This window comes from Poeciliopsis prolifica, unplaced genomic scaffold, assembly GCF_027474105.1.
Source record: "Poeciliopsis prolifica strain line A6 unplaced genomic scaffold, Auburn_PproV2 SCAFFOLD042, whole genome shotgun sequence".
In the NCBI taxonomy this organism is placed as follows: Eukaryota; Metazoa; Chordata; class Actinopteri; order Cyprinodontiformes; family Poeciliidae; genus Poeciliopsis; species Poeciliopsis prolifica.
Window position 1 is genome coordinate 5,300,035 of NW_026562417.1, and position 25,796 is coordinate 5,325,830.

The 25,796-nt window shown below is 38.1% G+C and overlaps 1 protein-coding gene across 2 annotated transcripts in view; it reads right to left on the reverse strand.

The window, feature by feature from the left end:
• Positions 1-1,008: 1,008 nt before the first annotated feature.
• The window catches only part of mpped1 (metallophosphoesterase domain containing 1), a 65,037-nt gene continuing 40,249 nt past the window's right edge, over positions 1,009-25,796 (reverse strand). For both annotated transcript variants that reach the window (XM_055055747.1, XM_055055748.1), the window contains 3 exons: positions 13,280-13,395; positions 8,628-8,741; positions 1,009-4,294 (listed from right to left, as the gene is read on the reverse strand). In XM_055055747.1, coding sequence (XP_054911722.1) covers positions 4,176-4,294; positions 8,628-8,741; positions 13,280-13,395 — 349 coding nt within the window. In that variant the 3' untranslated portion in view covers positions 1,009-4,175. The remainder of the gene's footprint in view (positions 4,295-8,627; positions 8,742-13,279; positions 13,396-25,796) is intronic.

The following is a 25,796-nucleotide window of genomic DNA, read 5'->3' on the forward strand; positions in this document are numbered from 1 at the left end:
AACCTCACACACCAGCTCCTGCTCTTTCCTCACCAGAGAGGTGACATTCCACATCCCAAGAGCCAGCTTCTGCAACCGAGGATCAGACCGCCAGGGCCCCCTCCCTCGGCCACCACCCATCACACACTGCACCCGACCCCTTTGGGCCCTCTCATTGGTGGTGGGCCCATGTCTCCTCTTTGGGCTGAGCCCGGCCGGGCTCCATAGGCATAAAGCCCCAGACAGCATAGCTCCTGGGATCATTGGGACATTCAAACCCCTCCACCACGATAAGGTGGCAGCCCAACGAGAGGAACATTTTCCCCTAATAAATTTAAAATGTATATGAAAACGCATATTAAACTTACTCAAGTTTTTATATTAGCATCTGTTTAATTATCTGAGACATTTAAATGTGACAAAAAATATTGATGAAATCTGTAACGTGCAGCAGGAAATCTGTAACCTTTCCTAAGAAAATAATTTTTCTAAGAAAATTATGCTGCAGGATCTACACTAGTACTCAGAGGAGAGAAACATGCAGAGAGCTGAAAGTCATTATCTGTGGAGCTTAATAGAAGGACTGGCAGACAGAATTTTGAAAGAGATGATCAGAAGTGAGAAAAAGATTACCAAGTTGCAGTTGGAGAGGCAGAGTGAGAAAGAAGAATGGAACAAGAAGCTGATGTTGGAGTGTATGGGAGCTAGTGATAATACTGGCAAACGAAAACACTGTCTGTGAAAAATTCACTTGCTCTCCCTCAGGATTACCAATGTAATTATTTGAACAAGGATTCTCATCAGAATGTCTAAAGGGGTGGAGGACTTATGGAACAAATGTGAGCCAGACAAAGAGAAGAGAAGGTTTGGCTACTTGAAATTAACTTCCTGCTCTAACCTCTGCAACTGATAGTCGACACAAATACCCCTGACTTAAAAATGGGAAAAATCTGGTAAAAACTTACCTCAATACCTCTCAGTTTATTTTTCTGCAAATCTGATAGAACAAAAGGGTCAGAAGATGAGATCTGCTGATCACAGATAAGGTTTTTATTTGATTGTTGAATAGTGTCTGAAAACCAACAGAGTCTCATTTGTTGTTTTAAGAAACACAGGGTACTTCACATTATAGACGTCTCCAAATGCTGATGAATCAGAATTTATCCAAGTACACAAAATATTACAACAATGATGGAAAAAGCAAAAAAAATTAAAAAATAAATAAATAAATAAAAACCTCCTTGTCATCTTTAAAATGCTATAAATTCATTCATTAAAAATGGGCATAAGTATCCAGTGATGTCCAAATATAAAAGGTCCAAGAAGTAAAACTGTCACAGGACAAAAATGACTCCCTTTTAAATCACACCACTGCTGCAGTACTTCAGTCTGCCTGTGGAGGCTCTCCTTTACTTCACTTGGAAAAATATCCCTTTTTTTAAATAAAAAAACATTGACACAAAGATTGTCTGAAGAGCAGAAGTTATTTTTCTCCTGAATGGAAAATGTCTAAAGAAACCAATAACCAGTCTGTCTCTTTGTGGATAGATCAGGAAGCACATTAATACAGCTACTGAAGCAGAACAGATTCAGGAGGAGACAGATGGTAAATATGCACAGGAACCTGCAGGTGAACCAGAGAAACAGCCTTGCATGATAACATCATTCCATGTCTTGGTTTTCCTTACATTCACATTAATAGTTTCCAAATACAAACCAAGAAAACTTTCATGAAGAGATTTTTCTTAAACTGATTATGAAAGTAATTTGGACATTTTAATTGCCACTATGTTTAATACACTGCCAACCAAGAACCTTTAATATTCTGATGATTGGAACATTTAGAAAGCTGTTGATGCATGATGAGTTTTTTTTGTTTTTCAGCTATTCAGCTAACTGAAATATACAGGCACCTCAACATGGTAACAGTTCTGTTAAATGCTGATCAGTGATGTATTGAATATATTGTAAACAGTCTTGGCCAAAGGGCAGAGGTCAGCATGAGTTTTCTCCCAGTTTGTAGCTGCTGTGGCCTGGAAACAGTTTTTGCTACCCTGGAGATTTATTCTGTTTTCCCTTTATATTTAGTCTCTTTGACATGATTAGCTCTTGGAATCACTGTGGTTGGAGAGACATTTGAAGATCCACTCTTCCATGATTTCTCCATCGGTTTCAAGACATTGACTAGTTTCACAATATTGAATGATTTTTCTGAATATTGTCTTGGCTTTGATCATGAGTACAAAGGATTACAGGTAACAGCAACTTCATTGGTTGCTCGTCAAGTACGAACCATAGAGACCTAGAGAAGTGAATTTTCTGTTCCAGGTCTGTAGAAACCACAGATTATCCTCAGGATTTATTTTCTTTTTGTCTTTACTTTGATGTTCTAAACAAGATGTGGGATTTTCTTGTTTATGAATGCTGTGATAAACCACCGTTGTGAGATGAGACACCACAAAGATTGTGTGCATTTCTATTTTTAAGTCTAATAAGAGATGATCCTATAGAATTGAAAAATAAACTGTAACTGCAACTTTCCATAGATTTTACCTGTAGCAGACAGTGAATTGGATGTTATCTTAGAACCAATCTTAGACTTCTGATTTCTCAAGTTTTAATTCTGATTTAAAGGGCCCTTAAAATTGAAATCACAATGAGACTTTGTCAAAGAACAGTAGAATAAAGCAGTTATATTCTGCTGGTAAGATACTCATTATTCATAACTTCAAAAAACTCAACACATTCTCCACTTTTCCTTAAGATGTCATGTAGTGCAATAGACTTAGACTTAAGAAGAAGCAGCAGAGGATGAAGAGGAATAAACTGAGGAAAGTTCACATGCATCGTTGGAGTGCAGACAGATTGTAGAGTGACCTGGTCTTGTTATGCTCAGCATATTTAGACGACCGAATCTACAAGATAGAACCTTGAAAAAATCCAAACAATTTTACAAATTTTTATCTATTTTTTTGTTTTTAAATACAAAATACATCAATACATACAGCTAAACAAAAAGAATAAATACCACAGCAAGCATTTACATCACTAAGAAATAGACCAAATGAAATGTAACAATCACAATTATTTTTATTTTTTTTCAATGAAAAAGTATAGCATAGCAACAGCATTTAAGAGCTTCAAGCTCTTCTTTATTCTGAGGGAGGAACTCTACAAATATCAATTACAGTGTGTTGTTACGGCTTTCCTGTCCTGACTGAAAGAACCACAAACACAGTAACTGAGGAGTCTGAAACACCAGCTGCTGCTTCTGGTGGTCTAGCGTTGCTCGTTTTGAACGGACAGAAGTGTTCGCGTGTAGCACCTTCAGGTTTAATGGTGGTCCCTTTCAGCTCTCAGACAGAACCAGCTACATTCTGAGCTAGTCACAGCAGGAGTGGTGGAGAGGATGGAGGAGCAGTGGTACAGAAAGGGTGTGGGGGAGATACACCCTGTTTCTGCCTTTCAGCCGGTTAGAGAATCACCTGAGGCTGTAATGAGCCCCAGAGAGTAGTGTTGACACATCTGACACCCCAATATACTGTCAGTCTGTGGCAGAGACCTCTCGCTGCCCTTGTACACTTCCTTTGATGTCTTGCATGTGCAAACATGCCAATGGGAAAAAGAAAAAAAAACACAAAAAACACATTCCAGCATGCTTTGGCCCTAAGGAGACGAAAGGAAGCGGAGGCATAAAAGGGGAGTCGGGACGGTCTGTGTGTGTGCAGGGGACTAGGAAAGACATGGGAAATTAAAGTTGAAAAGTAGGAAGAGTGGTGTGAAATCCTCTTGGCAAATGTTCTGCCGCTGCTCAGCCAAGGCTCTGGTGTACATGAGGAGTTGGACTGTTTCACTGATAATTTTAATGAACTGACAATGAAGTCTCTTTTGTCTCCGACAGCAGCATCAGATTGTCAGTGCAGCAAGGACACAGAAATGTCTGCATATTAATGTTTCTCTCCATGAGTCCATGCATCTGCTTTTCAAGCCCAGTGTTAACATGAAGAAGTAGTTATGGCACATGGAATAATGGTGAAAGCCTGAGGAAGCATCAGTCTGCCACTATGGCACACTGTGAAACACACACCAGGATTATATTTACACACCGCCATCTGTCCAGCCCTTCACACTCAACTTCCTCCTTGGGCTCCTTTCTCTTGGCGGACGTCTGAGGTCTGGGCTTCAGCTGTCTGCAGTCATGTGGTCCTGGGGTTTGGAAGGTCGAAGACAATAGGTGGGTTCATGGGCAGGAAGTTCACCGTGCAAGCTGAGGCGTTGATGAACGTTGTGGTGCCATCTGTCATCATGCCATAACCTGTACAATAAAGCATTAAAAGAACTTTCATTGGCTTTTATGACTCTTAAATGGAGTGGAATAAAATAAAACACATGCATTCATACATTCATTCCACACAGGCTACATATATTTTATTGTAGGTTCTGGTGTCTCTCATGTTCCTCTGGAGAACATTCTTTGAGTCGCTGTACAGTCATGGCCAAAAGTATTGAGAATGACACAAATATTATATTTTCACATGATCTGCTGCCCTCTGGTTTTCATGTGTGTATGTCAGATGTTGTCATCACATACAGAAATACAATTGCAATCATATTATGAGTAACAAAAGCTTTTATTGACAGTTAGAATGAGTTAATGCAGCAAGTCAATATTTGCAGTGTTGACCCCTCTTATTCAGGACCTCTGCAATTCTCCCTGCCATGCTCTCAATCAACTTCTGGACCAAATCCTGACTGATAGCAGTCCATTCTTGCACAATCAATGCTTGCATTTTGTCAGAATTCCTAGGTTTTCGTTTGTCCACCCATCTCTTGATGATTGACCACAAGTTTTCAATGGGATTAAGATCAGGGGACCCAAAATCTCTATGTTTTGTTCCCTGAGCCAGTTAGATATCACCTTTGCTTTATGGCAAGGTGCTCCATCATGCTGGAAAAGGCATTGTTCATCACCAAACTGCTCTTGGACGGTTGGGAGAAGTTGCTCTCGGAGGACATTCTGGTACCATTCTTTATTGGTAGCTGTGTTTTTAGGTAAGACTGTGAGAGAGCCGACTCCCTTGGCTGAGAAGCAACCCCACACACGAATGGTTTCAAGATGCTTTACAGTTGGCATGAGACAAGACTGGTGGTAGCGCTCACCTCGTCTTCTCCAAACAAGCCGTTTTCCAGATGTCCCACACAATCGGAACGGGGATTCATCAGAGAAAATGACTTTACCCCAGTCCTCAGCAGTCCACTCCCTGTACCTTTTGCAGAATATCAGTCTGTCCCTGATGTTTTTCCTGGAGAGAAGTGGCCTCTTTGCTGCCCTCCTTGAGACCAGGCCTTGCTCCGAGAGTCTCCGCCTCACAGCCTGCAGATGCACTCACACCTGCCTGCTGCCATTCCTGAGCAAGCTCTGCACTGCTGGTAGCCCGATCCCGCAGCTGAAACTCTTTTAAGAGACGGTCTTGGCGCTTGCTGGTCTTTCTTGGGCGCCCTGGAGCCTTTTTGGCAACAATGGAACCTCTCTCCTTGAAGTTCTTGATGATGCGATAGATTGTTGACTGAGGTGCAATCTTTCTAGCTGCGATTCTCTTTCCTGTTAGGCCATTTTTGTGCAGTGCAATGATGACTGCACGTGTTTCTTTAGAGATAACCATGGTTCACAGAAGAAAAACAATGATGCCAAGCACCAGCCTCTTTTCAAAGTGTCCAGTGGTGTCCTTCTTACTTAATCATGACAGATTGATCTCCAGCCCTGTCCTCATCACCACTCACAGCTGTGTTAATGGAGCAATCACTGAAACATGTTAGCTGGTCCTTTTAAGGCAGGACTGCAATGAAGTTGAAATGTGTTTTGGGGGCTAAAGTTCATTTTCTAGGCAAATATTGACTTTGCAATTAATTGCTGTTACGCTGATCACTCTTTATAACATTCTGGAGTGTATGCAAATTGCCATTATAAAAACTGAAGCAGTAGACTTTGTACATATTAACATTTGAATCATTCTCAAAACTTTTGGCCATGACTGTAGAGTTGAGGTGCCCTGTAAAACCTGATAAGTTTGTTGAACTCAATTTGAGAAAACTGATTGTCTTAAAAAGATTAAGTTTATTAACCTCAACAATTCAGTTCAGATAGAATACTCAATTGAAGTTCATTTAACTCAAATATTTTCTGTCAGTCTAACATGGATTAAAAAAAGTTTCACTCAGTAAACTGAACTAGCAAGTAAGCATTTTAAATATGTATATATTTAAAATGTAACTTATTATAAAAATAAAACTATATATATACATATATATATAGTTTGGATATCTTCATTTTTGAGCCACTAGTGTGCAAGTCCGTGTGAGTCCATTAATTATGAAGGCAGGTTGTGTGTGTGTATGTGTGTGTGTGTGTGTGTGTGTGTGTGTGTGTGTGTGCGTGTGCGTGGGGGTGTGTGTGTGTGTGTGCGAGTGTAGTTCAAGTACAACATGGAAACCATGCTACGTCAATATGCAGGGTATTTTATATATATATACCCTTCACATTTTTTATATATATATATATCTATATATATATATATAGATAGATATATATATATAGATATATAGATATACATATCTATATCTCTCTCTCTCTCTATATATATATATATATATATAGATAGATATATCTATCTATCTATCTATCTATCTATCTATCTATCTATCTATCTATCTATCTATCTATCTATCTATATCTATCTATCTATCTATCTATCTATCTATCTATCTATCTCTATCTATCTATCTATCTATCTATCTATCTATCTATCTATCTATCTATTTATCTATCTATATATATATATATATATATATATATATATATATAGATATATTGCAGCCAAGATACTGCGCAGGACCCTCAAGCTCCCAGGCCTCTGGTAGAGGACCTGAGCTCACCCACCGCGGGTGGTTCTTATCATCTGAGCTCGGGTCAGCTTTTTCCAGCCATTGGTAGGATTTACTGATATCAGCCACTTGGGTTATTTGCTGGTGGTACATCCCATGTAGGGGCTTGTCCTCCCATGATGGTATCTCTGACACCTCAACCTCCGTTCCCTGTTGTCTGAGACATTCACTGAGCACATTGTCTGTTGAGGCTTTGTCCCTGATGTATTTATGGATCTTAGGTGTTTCGTCCTGGACAGTGGTTCTCACACTCACTAGTCCTCTGCCTCCTTCATTGCGGCTCGTGTACAGTCTCAGGGTGCTGGATTTGGGATGGAACCCTCCATGCATTGTTAGTAGCTTTCTAGTCTTAATATCTGTGGCTTTTATCTCCTCCTTTGGCCAGCTAATTATTCCAGCAGGGTATCTGATTACTGGCAGGGCATAGCTGTTTATCGCATGGATTTTGTTCTTGCCATTGAGCTGGCTTCTCAGGACTTGCCTTATTCGTTGGAGCTGTGGCTCCTTTCCTTGTGGCCTCAACGAGGTTGCCATTTGCTTGTGGTATACCTAGGTACTTGTAACTGTCCTCTATGTCTGCTATTGTTCCTTGTGGGAGTGAGACTCCTTCTGTGTGGATCACCTTCCCCTCTTTGTGATCAGCCGACCACACTTCTCTAGTCCGAATGACATCCCAATGTCAGTGCTGTAGATCCTGGTGGTGTGGATCAGTGAGTCGATGTTTAAAATAAAAGTTACATACTTTTTTACATATTTGTTAAAATTATCATTATGTCATGACATTTGAAATGCAATAATAAAAAATGGACTTCTTTATAAATCCCTCCTGGAGCTCTCTCAATAATGAGCAGCACTCAGCTCATTCCTTTAAAAATAATCTGATCTACTTTCTAATCTGGTTGTCTCTGATCAGGGACTGCTGCTCCAGGGTTACACTGACCTGGTAACCCTGAAAAAAGTAATCCTCAGAACAGGGAGCTACCTTGCTGCCCCTGCTGGCCTGGATGAATTGCAGATGAGTATGTAACAGCAAACCAGCAGTAATGGTGAGACCGCTATGCTTTTATCTAACCAGTTATAATTAGGTATAATAACGTAGTCGACATCAGAGGAAATGAACATGAAGTACTAATACAGCAAGTTTGCAGAAGTAGCATATACAAAGCTAAACCCATCCCAACAATGAGGATGCCAAGCAGAAGCCAAGAGTAGTGGCACACTGTACAGGTTAGTGTCTGTCAGTCAAAATGTTCATAATGAGGGATGTGAGGACGGCAAGTGAGAGTGGGGTGATTATGATAATAATAATAAGGAAATTAAAACAGAAATAGCAAAAAACTAAGAAAAAATTATGTTTTAACAGATTTAAATTTTAAAAACAGTGAGAAAGTATTTGAGAGGCATATTCACTAAAAGGTCCTTTGTTTTCAAACAATGCTATGTATACTTGGTTTAATTTTAGCTTGCTCATAAAGTTACAGCTTGCTGGAGTTAGAGCCTACAGTTATTATCATGCAGTAAAATATTGCTTTACTGAAAAGGATTATTTATTATTGGTAACCATAGCAATAACAGTTGAGCCCTGGTGCTAACACAATGCCAAGATGGAAATACATCAGCAATGACCTTTTAGATGCAACTGCTTGAAAACGTGACGGATCGTCCCATGACCTCCTAAAAGAAGTTTAAATAGCAAAAGCATTTACCTTCATGGATGTGTCCAAACACATGTAATTTGGGTTGGACTCTCCTCTGAACTGTGTTGAGTAGTTCCATGCATCCAACACGCTGCATCTTTTTAGGAACCCAGTCCAGAAAACCTGCAGAAATCAGACTTGTGAAGTAGCAGAATCCCCAGGCTGCAGTATGATTTTTCATCCACTGATTTATAGAATGTTTGGGTTACATTAGAAACAGTACAAAACAAAACAAAAAAAACATAGATATACTAAAGTGACAGATGAATATGCTGGTTCATTAATATGTACAACAAGATCAAAATCTTAAATAAGACCATTGTTTTTTGGATCAAGTAGGAGAAGTTTTATGATATCTCCTTAAAATATGCAACTCTTTATAGCATATCCATAGAAGTCAACTCAATGAAAAGAAATGCTACCAATGAAATGGCATATGTCATAACTAGCATGAGGAAATTTACACCCGGTCTTTGCAGAACAAATTCTTCGAGAGTGTCAAAATCAAAGTGAGCTCTTCATCCCACAATGATGAAATTTAAGTGAAGTTTTGAACATGTTTGAAACTTCTGTTGGATCATTGAATTGAGTCTATTTGGGGGGAACAGTGTGACATGAGAACCTAAGCCTTCAGCACTGCTGGGCTGTTAAGAATTTGGCCACACAGAGGCACAGGCTCTGTATGGCCTCATGCTCAGGATTCAAGCTCATCACACCCACATCACTCTGGCAGCAATTCAGGCTGGTTGTTGGAGTGCTTCTGTTGGCATGCCTACCGTACTCATGTCACGCTGCTATTGCAACGACCAATTAATACTGGCTAGTATAGGTCTGCAGTGCATATTCACTCCACACTGAGACAGGGCTTGGCTGTGCTAGTTTATAGTCAGTCTCCCATTTTGAAGCAGAGAAAGCTTCAAAATGGTTTTATTAGACACAAAAAATTGTATATACTGCAGGTTTAAATGTTATGGAGGTTGGTTATTCAAAAGAGACTTGTATAATAAATTTTGATCAACAAGACATAAGCAAAAATAAAATAGAGAAAATAGTACAGTACTGTACATAAATGCACAAAAACATTTCCAACTGGCTCACAGAAATGAGAAACTGCTTCTTTTGATAATCACCAGATTTCAAGACTGAACAAGAAGTTTTGAGAATTTGAATTCTATGCTGAGAAATGCCTTGAAGTAACTGAATAAAACTAATATTTTTATAAATATTTTTATATAAACCAAGGTTTTATCTGAAATCCAGAAGAATTAATCTGTTATTAAAAAGTGCTGTTTGATTTTTCTTTCTTTAAAACCTCTATTAGTTTTTTTTCTATTTCCTTTCCTTGTTTGCTGCTTTTCTCTTGTCTTTTGTTTCCACTTTATTATTGTTGTCTGGAAAGAGTGACAGGAGGCAAAAAATGGAGTCTCATACTCCTCGCTCCTTTTATTCCTCCGACTCGATGCTTTTATTGACTCAGCGTCAGCAGCGTGCCTCCTCACTGCGCAGCCATTAAATCCTACATACTCCATGCTTCATCCTTGTCACACATACTGTGAAGTTTGCGTCTGTGTGTGGCTTTGATTGATCTTTATTTTATATGGCTGCTTTCAGACAGCCTGTTTTTTTCACCCTTTATGCTGTGCTGAGCAGTTTACCATCCCACAAACAGCCCAGAATGAAAAGCTTTGTTTGGAAAAGTGATGTATCGCCATTAGAGGGGAGGTGGAATTTATAACCTTCACTCAGGCATGTAAGCGGTGAAAACACAGGAAATCAACCCAAAGCCATCAAACATCCAATTAAGTGAATTTCTGAAACAATCTGAACAGAACCATTATTGCAGAAAGGTAAGACGAGGATGTCACTTTCAGTTACTGATGAACATCCACCTGGTTCTGCAGATCAGTGCAAATTCATTCAGACCTATTTCATTGTTTCATATGTCACATTTAAAGAAACATTGTTGCATTAAAACTTTTGTATGAGACAAATTACAAAAAAAAATAATTAAAGTGTGTTTAAGCTCCTCTACTGTAACACCCCAATATGATTAAACAGAGCCCATTCATACGGGTATAATTTAATATAAATGCAGCTGTTGTGTTTGTGGCCTCAGAGGTTTGTGGGCGATCAATAAAAACAAGAAGACCAAGGAACAGCAGAGAAGGAAGGAGAACATCGTGGAGAACAGGGTTGTCCTGAATTCAATGTTAGGTAAAAGTTTGTCATTGATTGAACAAGTTGTCATATATTTCAAGCATACTTCTAATAATTTTCATTAGACTTTTTTTTCTCAATTTGTCCTGATTTGGTAAGTTGCTCCCAGGTGAGTCCTGACTTTCTCTAATGTAGGTAAGTGAGGGAAGCATCAACAATCAACCCATTTTCTGCATGGTTCAGAGGTACATCTGAACACACAGTTACACTTATGACAAAGGAAGGACAAGAACTTGGATGAGATCAACAGCCAGAGAGAAGACGAGGAGGAGGAGTGAGGCCATGGTGGAGGTAAGGAGGCAGAACTGGTGGAGGACATGATGTCAGCATCCATCACTCCAACATCACGATGCAGTTCCTCTCACTGTGCCCTTCATCCCTTAAGCTCATAAAGTACTATATTTTTCTTATCACAGAAAGTGATCACTATATGATCACCAGCCACATAAACATATTACCCTTCTGGGTGCCATGAATACAGTGTACATTTGCAATGAAGCAAATGTACACTGTCATTTTCTAACTATAATTGTGAACACAACTTTTCATTAGTCTATAACATACAATCAAATACAATACTTTAATGTCTGTGGACAAATTGAAGAGGTGTGGAATTCCTTTTCAAGTTCTGTGTAGTTCCATCCACGGTTTGTTTCTGAGACACAGTGTAAGTTATCCCAGCAAACACCTGATGATGTTTTTATGACTGACAGGACAGTTTTTATCCTACCCAGATTAGTTAAAGAAAGACATTGTTGAGCTTGTTGCCATGGAATCTATAAGGTCTTTCATCATTTTAACCACAGACAGAAAGCAATTACATCTTCTCTGTGTGTTTCACAGAAATTCACATTTTTGGGGGTGGTGTCATTAGTAATCTGTTACCAGAATTTGACAGATTGCTAAATCTGTCAATTTCTTGATTCAGAATCAATTTCTTGATTCAGAATCAAGAAATTGTACTTTATTGATTCTGAACTCATATAGTTTTACACCTGCTTTCTTCAGTAAAAATTAACTTATACAGACAGACAATCTGAACCTGAAATTAACTAAAAATTCCATAAAATGTCAAAAAGTGTAATTATAATTTCTTTCAGTGTAAATGTTTTCAGACTAGTGTAGAAGGGTATTTCCCAAGCTTCATAAAAACATTCCAAAATGTGTTTAATTGTAAATAAATGTTTTAATGAACAAATGGTCTAAACTGACATAAAATATAAAATCAAGTATCTAAGTTTATCTTTGAAACATTCTAAATCAGTACTTCCTGAGAGCCACCCACCTGTTCCTGTTTCAGCTACTTTCCCAGCATGGAAAAACTAGTCAAACCATTCTGCAGCCCCTCAGGAACACAGCTTTCAACATTTCACTGTATTGTTAGGTCGCTTGTGTTCAATAAGTGAATCAATCTGATTTCTCGACCCATTAAGCCAACATATATATATGGAAAAAACATTTTAATCAACATGGAATAAACTTATTGTTGTTCTTACAGTGGACGTGAAGTGAGAATATTTGAGGGCTCAGGGTGTTGAACTCTAATGTGCCTCTTGTTTGAAACAGCTGCTGTTTGGGCAGGGAGTGCTCCTCTGTTTGTCTCACTCTCACTCTGTCTCTTTGTGATGTTGGCTTCTTTCTCACAGCCAAACAAATGGCCATAGCTTTGTCTTTGCCCTCAGATAAAGTGTTTTCTCTCACCTCCTAAAATATAAAAACCTCTGCTACTTTGCCAATGTCTTGCTCACTGTGCTTTGTTCATCAATTTTTATTTTATTTTATTTTTTTACTGAGAGATGAAAACATTTGAAAGGTTTATGTCATCAACATCTGTTCATTTCTCCACTTCCTCTCATGTCTATCGCTTAACTTTTGCATCTGAGTGAAAATGTGTCATGCACAAGTAGTCTGCTGGAGCTGCTCCATATGCTGGTGGCTTGTGAGCAGATAGTTGGAGACAGTTGGCTAAGCCAAGTGAAAAATAAATCGTAGTGTTCAAAGCCGAAATGCAGACATAGAAATCAATCATAAACAGTTGTTGGAGTGGCACAGCTGCAGCAGGAGATGAGGTGTGAAAGTGTGTGTGCACTAGTTTGCGTGTGAGCACGATGTCAGCCTGCAATCCAGCATCTGTTTGTTAAGCATTTTGTTCTGTGATGGGAATGTGTGGTAAAGTGATTAGGATCTGAAAGGTGAGCTCCGACGTTCCCAACATGCTTGTAAATAAAGCTACTACAGTAGGGTGTGTGTGCACACTTGCGTGTGTTTGTGTGTGTGTGTGTGCGTGTGTGTGTGTGTGTGCGTGCGTGCGTGCGTGCGTGCGTGTGTGTGTGTGTGTGTGTGTGTGTGTGTGTGTGTGTGTGTGTGTGTGTGTGTGTGTGTGTATGCGTGTGTCCCTTGAGGGCGGGTGGGGGCGGGGGGTAACACTGTAATGCATATCTCACCCAGTGGGGGGCAATGCGTGACCAGGATGTCTGTGTTGTCTGGAATCTGATTCCATTTGTCGAGAAGAGCCTGACCCCGCGGCAAGTTGAAGCCCCAGCCGTAGTACCATGGTTGCCTGCACACACACATGCACACCCACGCACCGCACGTACACGCACGCACACACACACCCACACGCGCATAGGCACACACACACACACACACACGCACACACAGAGTGAGTGGAAATAATTGTTTCATATAGAGACTGTATAAACTGGTATCAGTCAAAGGCTGCTGGATGTTGACATTTATATTTATGACCCATAATATCATCATTAAAATGTATTGATGGTTCAGAGCAAACACAAAAAACATCACAAATCCAAAACTAAACACACCATACTTAATATTTGATTACAACACATAAAATATCTTCAAATATCAAATTATCATGTTGTGTTTGTGCTTCAGATGGACATCTGAAGCACAAACATCTGTTCTGGATCTAGATCTGGATCTGGATGATGAAAATTAGGATCTGAGCAGCATTTAATGTACAGTTTTAAGACCTTAAACTGAAATACAATAAAGAGGAAAGCATTCAGAGACAACAGCTCACGTGAAAGAAGTGCATTAGAGAAATGGGATACAGCTGGTGTAAAGCAGCAGGCCTCTGTGTGTCTGTGAGCTGAACTCCCCTCAGTCACTTTGTAATTTTCAGATTTCATCAAGGCTGACTGGTAACACTGACCAGCATCTTAGAGGACACTTCTGACATGAGGGACATGTCCTCTCAGTGTCCAGGCATGTGGACTGACCTTGACTTTAAAAACATGCAGGTGGCCATATGAAGAGCATGCTTTAGACCGTTAAGTAGTTTGCAGCCATGTTGCAAAAAGATAAATGAAATATTTCTTTGATCCTGAACAGTGATGGAATGGACCATGACAGGAAGAAGTGGAGAGAAAAAGGGATAAGTGAGGAAAGAACAGAGGAGGAAAAAAATCTTGATGGCTCATTGTGCTGTTCTTTTTCTGCAGGAGCGCACGCCTCGGCCGTGAGTGACGGAGAAGAAATTAACATGTCACTTACAATCTGTACTCCGATCCATCTTCAGCCACAACACACAGCGCACGTGTGTGTACAACGGCAGGCGACAGCGTCTGTCACTGTCGGCGTTCAACCGGCTTTTAATAAATTGCTGAGCTCAGTCACTTGAAACACCAACTTTATCACCGGAGCTGCTGCAGCAGCATCTGTGTCTAATGGAACATCAGATGAGGATTCTGTAGAATAATATCCGGTGTGTGTGTGTGTGTGTGTGTGTGGGTGTGTGTGTGTGTGTGTGTGTGTGTGTGTGTGTGTGTGTGTGTGTGTGTGTGTGTGTGTGTGTGTGTGTGTGTTTGTGTGTGTGTGCGTGTGTGTGGGGTGGGTTGGGGGGGTGTCTGGCTACATGGGGACTTCAAGAAACTAAGTTGCACTGGTAACATAATATTTCTCTCCATTTAGGGCAGATGTGGATGGTAATGTGGTAATGTGGAGGTCACAGGTGTAGAGGACTGGTCATGTCCAGGCAAAGGACCACGATGGCTCTGCTGCAGCTCTTAATTACATTTTTATCCTTTGTAAGGATCCAGGAATAAAGAGTGCTGTCAAATGATCTGAAGGGGCCTGAGAATACACATTCAGTAATTTACACAACGAATATTAAAGCATTTAGACTGGGCTCAGCATATTAATAGGCTACAGAAATGCAATATTTATGTTCATCTTAACATTGACATCAATATTACACTAGAATGAGCCCAGCAGTGTAACTGATGCTCCTTAGTTCTACAGCAAAGAAAGAAATAAAGTGACAGCAAAAGAAGAAAAAGGCATGAGTTACATAAAGCAATTCATTTGAACAAATAATGTATGAACCGTGATAAAATGCTTCCCCCATGGACGGACTCAGAAATGTGAGAAGATAGACGAGTGTTGGCTGCAGGTCGGGGTTAGCAAATGTAAAAACAGCCAAAAAAAAAAAAGGTTTGAATGCCATTTCAAACCTTTTTAATTTAGAATAAATTTAGAATATTTAGAATAAATAAAAAAGTAACCATCTTGCCCGTAAAATTTGAAAAGCATTATTAACAGAACTAAAGCAAAATACATTTACAAAAATCATTAAACCACAATGAACAAAATGGACTCAACAAATTCAATAAAAGCAAAGCTTGTTTGGAGAAGCTGAATCTGAGTTAACTTAATGACATCATCGAGAAACATCTGCTGCTACCTGATAGCACTTAAAAGCAATTCAAAATATTATTTTTTTTCACAGAGATTTTTCACAGGTGTTTTTTACCATTTTGAGAAATGGACATCACAGCAAGATCATACTGTAGTCAAATAGTTTAATTCCCCAAATTAACTCCCAGAAAAGAAAAATCAATCTGAGTAACATATCAGTTAACACGGTAAATTAGAAATAGAGTGAACAGGTGTGGCATGTTTGTGCCACTGTTGGAGGGTTGGGTCTGAAGTCTCTGAAAAGAACAACTTACTTGACTTGCATCTCAACACAACACATGACAAATGGGACCGAAGTGATTTTCTAGAAGTCATCTCGTAACACATTCACAGTGCAGAAATAAACACGCTTTACACTCATGTAAAGTGAGCTCACTTTACATAACTTTAATAGTTTTTAAACTTTTCAAAACTATTAAGCCCATTTCCTGTTCACCTTCATATGCCAGACATTTTTATTGCAGGACTTTAATTGGCTACATGCAGGTAGTGTAATAATGAGCATCAGAGCTGATAGGCCAGAGCTATGTGTGTCATAGTAGATGGGACTAGCTGTCTCACAGTCCTGCTCAAGTGATAGAAGAATACAATCCATCCATTGGAATAGAAGATTCCATCACAAGCTTATATCCATAAGTGGGATGGAAGAGTTAAATAATTGATAATAGGTGTCTAACGAAGAAAACCTAGCTGCCATTTTGGCTCAGTGGTCAGTTTTTCTTCTTCATGATGATGTTTTCAAGGGAAATTCCAGTTTTTCTGGCATCCTGTGGGACGGAGAAATCTAAGGAATAAAACACACAGTTTTTGCAGCCATTTTGTCAGCTAACAATAAAACTATTCAGTTAAAATATCTGCACCATACTTTGGTTTTGCATAGTAAATTAAATGTAATTCTCTTGTGAATATCAGGAGAGTATTTTTTTATTATTATTATTATTTTTTTTTTGCAGTAGAACGGTTAATTAATATTTGCCATGGTGTTCATGCACTAAAGTTCCTACAAAGTGTAGGCGTATGCACCCAGATTATCTTTGACAGGAAATCAGCCACACTTCCATGTTTGATATGAAAAGCAGAAAATAACTGAATGTAATTCATGGATAATAACCATGCTCAAGCATTATGACATTTTTATCAGGTAAGGGATTATCTCTGGTGCAGGGATGTGTGTTAACTCAGAGGGGGAGAAGTGTGGAGCATGCTAAGAATTATGGTAATGTACCAAGCTGCTGTGGGCTTCGCAAAAAGGAGAAAACAGATGTTTATGCTGGAGGACACAATCCCCAAGCATCTCCTTAGGCTGGCCGCTGGGACAGAGACGCAGCTCAAACCTTTGCTTTTACCTCACTTCTTCACAAACAGGCTTTGCCTTTCAAAACAAGACAAGACGCCAAACATAACACTTTCTCTTTAGCTCACTCTATTTAAACACAAACAGAGGACAGCAGGGCTTTTTGCTTTCATTTTTTTTAACCTAACCTATGTTTGTGTGTATCTCACTATCGCAGGTCCACTGATATCAATGCACTAAGTACATGAATCATTGAATACATCTGCTGAGGGCTGTAAGGCCGTCATCTCCTCTCCCTCATTCTCTCTCATCTTCATTCTCTCATGCTATTACGCCTGTGACGTATTACCCCAGCTCTCACTCCCTCCTCATTTACATAATGAGTAAATGAGGAGAATATGACCTGCTAGCACGGCCATATTCAATGGAGGGCCAAGCTTTTTAAACATAGCAGTCCAGATGGGAAGAAAAAAAGATTTTCCAGGTATAGGAAGGAAGCTGAGCTGCTGAGATCTGACTTTAGTTGTGCCTTTTCCAAGAAATGCATGCTGGTTATTTTGAAGAACTTAACTTTGCTGTAGATATGACCAACATCTGTCTAAATAAGCACACAGCATTTTTCTATATTCATTAGTATAGAGGAAGCCTTAGTGTGCCATACCTATTATTGATATTGATATTAGTATTGATATTGATATTGAAATTCAGTTCAGTATAGTTTGTTCTGTCAAACACATAAAAAAGCATTGACTCCTGGAATAATCAGGAATTTTTTCACCATTATTGTAGTTTATTTTATGAAAAGAAAGAAGCTGAAATTAAACTGATTTCAAATTTAGCTCATTCGAGTTTCTTAATGTAATGCTTCAAAGCAGGAAAACTTGGATTTTGCATTTTGCAGTATTTGAAAAGAGGAACCAATCTAATCAGTCATAGAAAAAATTATTAAAAGCCCAATTCTGAGCATCTTTTTTAAATCTTTAAATTTAACTGTCATCATGTAAAACTGTATTTATGAAATACTAAACTCTAATCATGGTCGATAAAAGTAACTGACATAAACCAGGTATCTTAAATCGATGTTCAAATTATTGAATTTGCATTGCTTTCTTATGAACTACAGTACTGATAGATGTTGTACCAATAAGCAGGCAATAAAATGTGGTGATTCGAATAGAGGAAAAAATGGACAAATTTAGTACAGCTGAAGTGTAACACAGCTCCATGTTAATCGTTCCATGTACTGACATACTAGAAACACTCAGCCATAATCACCTCTGCTAGATTTAATTAACTACTCACAGCTTAATGACCCCAATAGCCTGGAAGGGGTAGTAGAGGAGTAAAACAGTCTGCTCATGACTACACCCACACCCACTCTCACACCCATATGCACACACGCAATCAAGTCTGCTTTTCTCAATGGTTAGCATGATGCACACACAGCAAGACGTACCTGCTCATACATTTGTCTCTGTAGTGTTTTCTCTACATCTCCAGGTGCCAAACATCCCTGTCTTTATAACTGTGCAGATACAAGTCCTGCTCATTAGAATAACATCACAAGGGAAATGCTTGAAATAAAGTGAGGGCAAGAAAGCCTGGTGTTTTCTCGAGAGCCTCTGGTTGTGATAGTATCTGCTGGCTACCTGAAGATGACCTCCCCACTGCTCCTCCCACAGATAAGTGAGAAAGTTCAACTTTCTTTGAGACAATAGACATGTTATTAAAACATGAAAACATGAAACTGTGTGGTCTCTGCTGTAAGACCATCTAATATGAACAAGCAGAAACAATAAAACTCCAGGAATTAGTCTTTGCATCATGGGCCAGATGTAAGGCCTTATGGTAAACGTCCTGAGAACATATGTAGCAGACAAACTGGCCACAGACCAATACTCACACTTTGGCTGCTGACAGTAAACCATACTACTACCAGCTAGCAGGAGTTTCTTTTAAGGGTCCAATATAAAATTGATTCTGAAACTAAAACAAATTTGAGGCTTGGTTTGATGCAGTAAGATTGTTTGACCAAAGGCTAACAGAAACCTCTTTCTGATATTCTTCAAGATCAAAGTTCACAATAGCAGAGGTAATTGTTCACCTCCATTTATTTCCCATTCATTAGTTCATCTAGCTTTTTCCAAATTATGCTTTACTTCAACTCACCGTTTTGGAGATAAAAAAGCATTTTCTAAAAGGTCAAACGGTTCAGAATCTATAAATTAAACAAATATAAAAATAAACCTCACCATCAGATGCGACTAAGTTTCCATAATGCACCTCAGGTATGTATTACATTTAGATCTTCTTTACAGAGTTAGGTTAGAGTTAGAGCTATTGTGTTGTGTTTGTGTAAGAATATTATGCAGAGATGCAATTTTAGGCCATGAATATTAGAGTGGCACAAAAAAATTTACAAATATATATAAACTAGTTAACTTTGGATTACAAGACTAAATAGGTAAATTTAAATCCTATTTCTTTAAAGCAAGTTTCTGTGCCTTTGTTTTATTTCCAAAATTGAAACAAAATATATAGCATTCAGTTTTTTGTCTTGTGTGCGTGTGTGTGCCTGTGTGTGCGTGTTTGACTTCTGTGTCAGACGTCATCAGTGGAACTATTACCTACATCAGTGTCAAAGTCTACGTTTCAGTATGAACCACAGAGCAAACAGCTAGACCAGTCTCCCTGTGGGACCAGACTCCCTGTGAAGTCAGACTGTGTGACATAAATCCGTCTTCTGTAGGATGACTAGCCCCACTTTTGGCTCCCTCGGCATCAGATTTGACTGGCGAACAAAAGGGAAAAAGGAAAAAATGGAGAATGTGATTTTTAGAGAAGTAGGAAGGCAGAGCAACAAGGGACTCAACTATGCATGTGTCTCTAATCCAGCATCTCATTCCACCCTCCCTGTGTCCGGTAGTATTCCAGTTTTCCCTGTCTCACTTCTTTGTTTGGTGGAGTTTAATCTCTGTTCTTTTCATTCTTCCCTGGGTTGCTTCCTATTCTTTGTCTGCCTCCCCCTCCCCTGCTTCTTATCCCCCACCCTAACACACCTTCCCTCCGTTCCTGACAGCCGACGCTCTCTAAAACAGGAAGAAGCATTGGGGAGACTGGGACCTATCGGGTGTGTGTTTATTTGCAGATACTATATGTGAGCCTTATGTTGTAATATTTTAGCATTTCAGCAAACAAACTGATTTTCCACTACTACAGTCTGGATTCATCCAGATGGATGGATAATTTCAGTGAAAGGAGGCTGGTGTGATGGATGTAAGGATTTTTGTAGGAGGCAGCTGGCAGTAGCAGCACTCACTGGAGGAATGGATGGGGGATAAAACACGTCCTCCTTCCAGCAGAGAGAAGATTTGCTTCGGTAGAGGAGTTTCTGTATGCTTGCCTCTCCAGCTGGACAAACTTTTCCTGTCATTTTATTTACATTTTTTTTATTGGAACAACCTCCAGATGGTTCAATGAACACCCTGGTCTCTATTTTGTGTGTCACTGAAACCCAAGCAGTAAATTAGAATGATCCGTTGGAAACCTCCTTTGCTCACCTACCCTGGAAATTTTGAGTGATCCACTGGATTCTTCTGATGTGTTTTAGTGAAATCTGTAGACTGTTTACAAAGCAAAATACAGAATACAGAAATCAAGATACTATTTTGCAATACTTCAATAAAAAGATTAGTTTTTTGAAAATTCAGAAAATCTCATTTCAAGGAATACAGAAAAACAGAATAAAAAATGAAGCAAAAATCGCACCAGTCTGAGCAAGGGTCAGATGAATATATTCATCTGTCTGTATTTTTATAGATTGTAAAAATGCAATTTCAGCACTTTTCTATCAGAGAAGAGTGCTGCAGGCTGTTGTTTCTGTCACAGAGTTTTCTGTTTTTTGTTTTGCTCTGGCTTCCTATAATTTTTGTAAATTTGTCCTTAATTTTTTCATTAAACATTTTTTTATTTCCTTGACGTCTGTGCCATTCTGCATTTTGATCCACCATCAAACGCATTATGAGACAAACACAAGTATGTTCCCTCACAGAAACTGTTGAGTAAAGGACTGAACTCAATTTCATATGTCTGTGAATTTATTTGTGAGGACCTGCAGAAAGTTAAATTACACACATTAGGCTAATGACCAACATGACTTCATTCAGAAAAAGCTGTGTGTGCTGAGTTTGTTAAAGATGACAGTTTTGACAGAAAGAGACTGAGGCATGGTGGCTCCACCAAACTGTTTAAACTGATTAAAAGCTTTTAAGAACCGCTCTGGCAGTTCTTAAAATAATCAAAAACTAAAACTTATTTTTTTGCATTTTTTTTCTGCTTTAGAAAGATTATAATAAATAATCAAAAACGCAAACTTCTTTTTTGTATTTTCTCTGCTTTAAATTAGTTTAATTTCTGACAAAGTGTAGTTGCAGAACAAAAAGTCATTGAAGTACAATATATTAAAATGTGAAGAAAAGGAAAACTGACAAAAGATATCTTCACAATCTTTAGATTTATATGGAAAATATAAACATAAAAAAATAAATTCTATTGTTCATTATCCAGATAAATAAAAAAAACAAAATTAACAAACAAATGCATATGATCGGCAATAAATATGTTCTGATAAGTTAAATAAGCAGTGACACGCAAACCTTCTGTCTAGAAAGTTTTTTTTCTTTCTTTTTCAAATGAAAGTAATAATAACATCAATAAAAAGATAATTATCACATAATGAAAGCAGGATTGTGATAAAATCATCAATCACAGTAGAAAAACTGTGATAACATATTTTTGCTACACTTCCCATCCCTTGCTAGTCCCACAGCTTCAGGAAAAGCCATTTCCGCACTGACAAATATCTAGGATTTTGCTTGTTTAAATTAACTTACATTCACAATCAGTCCTGATTATTGTGAACTATCCTTAGTGCTTAATCTTCCATATTTTTGACCCCAATCTAATTCTGCTCATTTGTAGTTTTGAAATAAAATCACTGTAGACTTTTGCTACTTTTCTCTTTTTCTGCTTTAAATATCCACCAAGAACTGAAATTCATTATTCAATATTCACATTAGGCTATAATTGACACTATAGTTTCATTGGCATTACAAGAATGATGAATTTTTGACTCCAGAATTTATCATTCTGGAGTCAAAACAGCAACAAGTGTGAAACTAAAGTAATGAGTCATAAATGGATTGACTAAGGCAGGGGTCTGCAACCCGCGGCTCCGGAGCTGCATGCGGCTCTTTAGCGCCGCCCTAGTGGCTCTTTGGAGCTTCATCAAAAATATTTGAAAATGGGAAAAGATGGGTGTGGGAAATATATTTTTTGTTTTAATATGGTTTCTGTAGGAGTACAAACACGACACAATCATTCTTAACGTTTTCCAATGCTATAAAAATATGTAAAAGAAATATTCAATTCTACAATTCTTAGACCGAATCATCTGCATTTGTTGCCAGTGTGGAAGAATTGCCTGAATGTTTACTCTGTAGTGACAAGTTGTCAAAAGACTAAAAGAGTACCGTACTTTCCGGAGCGCACCTTAATAAAAGCCAAACCTACAAATTTTTTGGAAAAAAAAACTGAAAACATACATAAATAAGCGATACAGTAATTTTCATCAGTATACATTTAGAATGACACTTAGCGATATTATTTTGTTTCGTGTTGCTCATGGCTGTGTGTCAGAAGAGAAGAGGAAGCTGCTATGTGTTACTATTGCACTGACTTACTTTGCATTTGCACAGAAATTGAACTTAAACTCTATTAATTTAATTTTATATACTTTACATTTTCAAAAGGCTGCCGTTTTATTACACTCCGTTTGTTGTTTTTTTGATCACACACTTAATAGTGATTATTCACAAAGAGCGATCGTCGTTATGCAAACTGCATTTGGGGGCAGATTTTCCGTGTTCCAAAAAGGGAAAAAAATGACACTTTCCCTGTCGCTCTTCGTAATAAAAATGATATCAAAAATCTGATTTCTTTATTGCGTTTCTTTAATTTTGTAAATACATTCATATTTTTACCTTCTGTTTAAGTTTAACAGAAGGTAAACTTAAAGCACCATCATACAACAGAAGAGTCACGTGATGCGTCATTCCTTCCAGGACGCACTGCAGGGAAAATAAGTATTTAATCATGAATACTAATTATGTATACACTTTGTCATTTTGATAATACACTAATATAAACACCTAGAGCCTGTTTTGCCTTCAAAACAGGCTCTAGCCTTATATAAAAGCCTTATAGAAGGCTTTTACTTTTTTGCGGCTCCAAACAGATTTGTTTTTCGTTTATTTGGTCCAATATGGCTCTTTCAACATGTTGGGTTGCTGACCTCTGGATGAAGGTGAGGATGGTTCAACATTCCACAGTCATTCTAAAAGTGAAGAGTGCTGCAGGCTGTTGTTTCTGTCACAGCTCTAATCCTGCTTGTTACCACAGTCAGCCACACTTTGTCTTCCAGCATTGATCTTCCTTCCCTCCTCATCTCATTCCTCCCATCTGTCCATCTTCATTTTCTGCATTATAGTTTTATTTATTAACCAATCTGATGTCTTACTTTTCTCTCACTTTGTCCTCTCGCCTTTCTAGCATCGAAACCTCTTGTTCTTTTTGTGCTCTGTCTCAACCAGACGGGCTTATGGAACTCCAGAATATGTTTCCTTTTGATTCAGTAAGAAACTCTGTTCAAGGCTAGGGATTAAATACAAATTTTCTGCTCAGACTGAATGCATATAAATCATTAATGGCTAAAGTTGTGTCTTTTCATTATATTAAACAACATCGAGTTTCTCTAACTTGGCACCCTACTGTGCTGAGTGGGTAGATTGAGTCAAAAACTTGCACACACACATACCATGCATCACTACAGGCTACATTAGCGCTAAGACACACATTTACAGTTTGTCTTTATACACACTGTCCAGGAGAAATACATTGACTACTGTGAAATTAGCCTAAACAAGCTCTGCAAATTCCTTTGTGTGGGTGGAAAGACTGTAAGACTGTATAAAGCTCTGCTTTTTAACTTACCACCATCTGTGAAAAATACAATATACAGTAATATTTATATAGCACTTTTCACAGATAAAAATTACAAAGTGCCTATCACACTGTGCATAATTATTAGGCAGGTGAGTATTTTGACCATATAATTTTTTTAGGGATATTTTCCAACTTCCAGCTGGAAACTATCTTGAATGGATTTGATCATAGAAGGTGATGTGTGTCTATAATGACAGAGTCTGGCCTGAGGAGGTAAACACTAGATCAAGGTGTACAGGCAAGGCATGATCACAGAACCATTCAGAAAGGTGATGAGAAAAAATTGTTGCTTGATCATATAATGAGCTGTTTGTTTGCATTTCTTTTTTTTCATCAGTAGTGATAATTACAGACCTAAGGGTTGTCTTTTATTTTGTTTGCTAATTATATGCGGAAGGCTGGAATGTCATCCTTGATACAGGATGACATTCTGAGCATGGTCAGTGTTGCATGCTCTCACTTTGATGTCAACCCAAAAATTATGACAAATTGGGTTTTAAATAAGATGGTTAGCTCTGCAATCTGCTGATCTTCTTAAGATGTTAAATTATCAGTATTTCCTGTATTGAAAATGAATGCTTTACTTCGATTTTTATGGGAGAGTGTCCACTTTCTGTTAAATTAACTAGATCAAACAGTAATTTTTATTAAGCTGCATAAATAATTTCATGATCCAATTTTGCTTTATGTCTTTCCCGTGTCTCTCAGCTGTTCTTCATGTCAAACTACTGATGAATGAATTCTACAAGGCCACAACATATATATCTAGTTATTTTTGAAAATTGTGGATCAGTCCACTCATTACATTCTTAATTTATGGATTTTTTTTTCATTAATATTTACTATTAACTGCAACATCACTGTGGATTTTGTGTTTTGGAAGTTATATTACTGGTTGCAAGAGTAATATAATATAACAGAGTAATATAAATAAAAGCACCTTTTTAATAATAAATTCTAAAAATATGTTTACAATAAACACAAAAATAAATTGTATGTGCAATATTTTGTGAGGACTTTAAATCTAACCTGATAGATCTGCAGGTGGGCTGTTTTGTCTTGGAAATCCTTACCCTGCCTGTGTCTGGCTTCAAAAGACCTCCAGAAAAAAAAGCTGGCTTCTTAAAAGGATCAACTGTTCTGGGTAAAGAATTGATGACTAATGTAACTACAAGTCTTTATGACTGGTAATATTTTTAAAGCAGGATGTCATATTCTTTCTACCTCTGACTGCAAACCTAACCTTCAGCAGAAAACTACAAATTATAAAACAGAAATATTGTTTACTTTCCCATTGAAATTCAGGTGTACCACAGAGTACAAGCAGCAAGTTAAAGGTAACTGGAAGAAAACTATCATACACAACAGAAACAGAGAAGACTGTACAATAAGGACAAAATTTACAACATTGGAAAAATAATCCTGAAATGTTATTAAAAATAGCATACTCAAATCAAAAGTAATGTGCAACCGAGTTGAGCAATATAAAAAATGTGCAAGATCTGTGCACAGAAAACAGTAGCAGACAGTTTAGAAGAAATTAAGACAGATATCAGCAAGGATGTTCAATAACAGCAGGAGTGTCAACACAGGTTCCAATTTGTGGGGACAGAATGGTTAAATCTAACAGCTGCTGGGTGGAAGAATCTGTGATAAAACTGCTTTGTGCACTTAGGATGCAGCAGTCACTCAATGAGCTTCAAGAGTTCAAAACTCATCTAGGGATTTAAAAGTACAGAAAAATCCCAAGTCAATACCACACAAGAATATACCTTCTTTGATCACAGCAGTGGCGTCGGCAAGGCAGATAAATATGCTGACATGTACAATAAGAGTTTATTTCTTTAAGTCAGATACCACTAATTTTTTTCCTGAATTTGCTT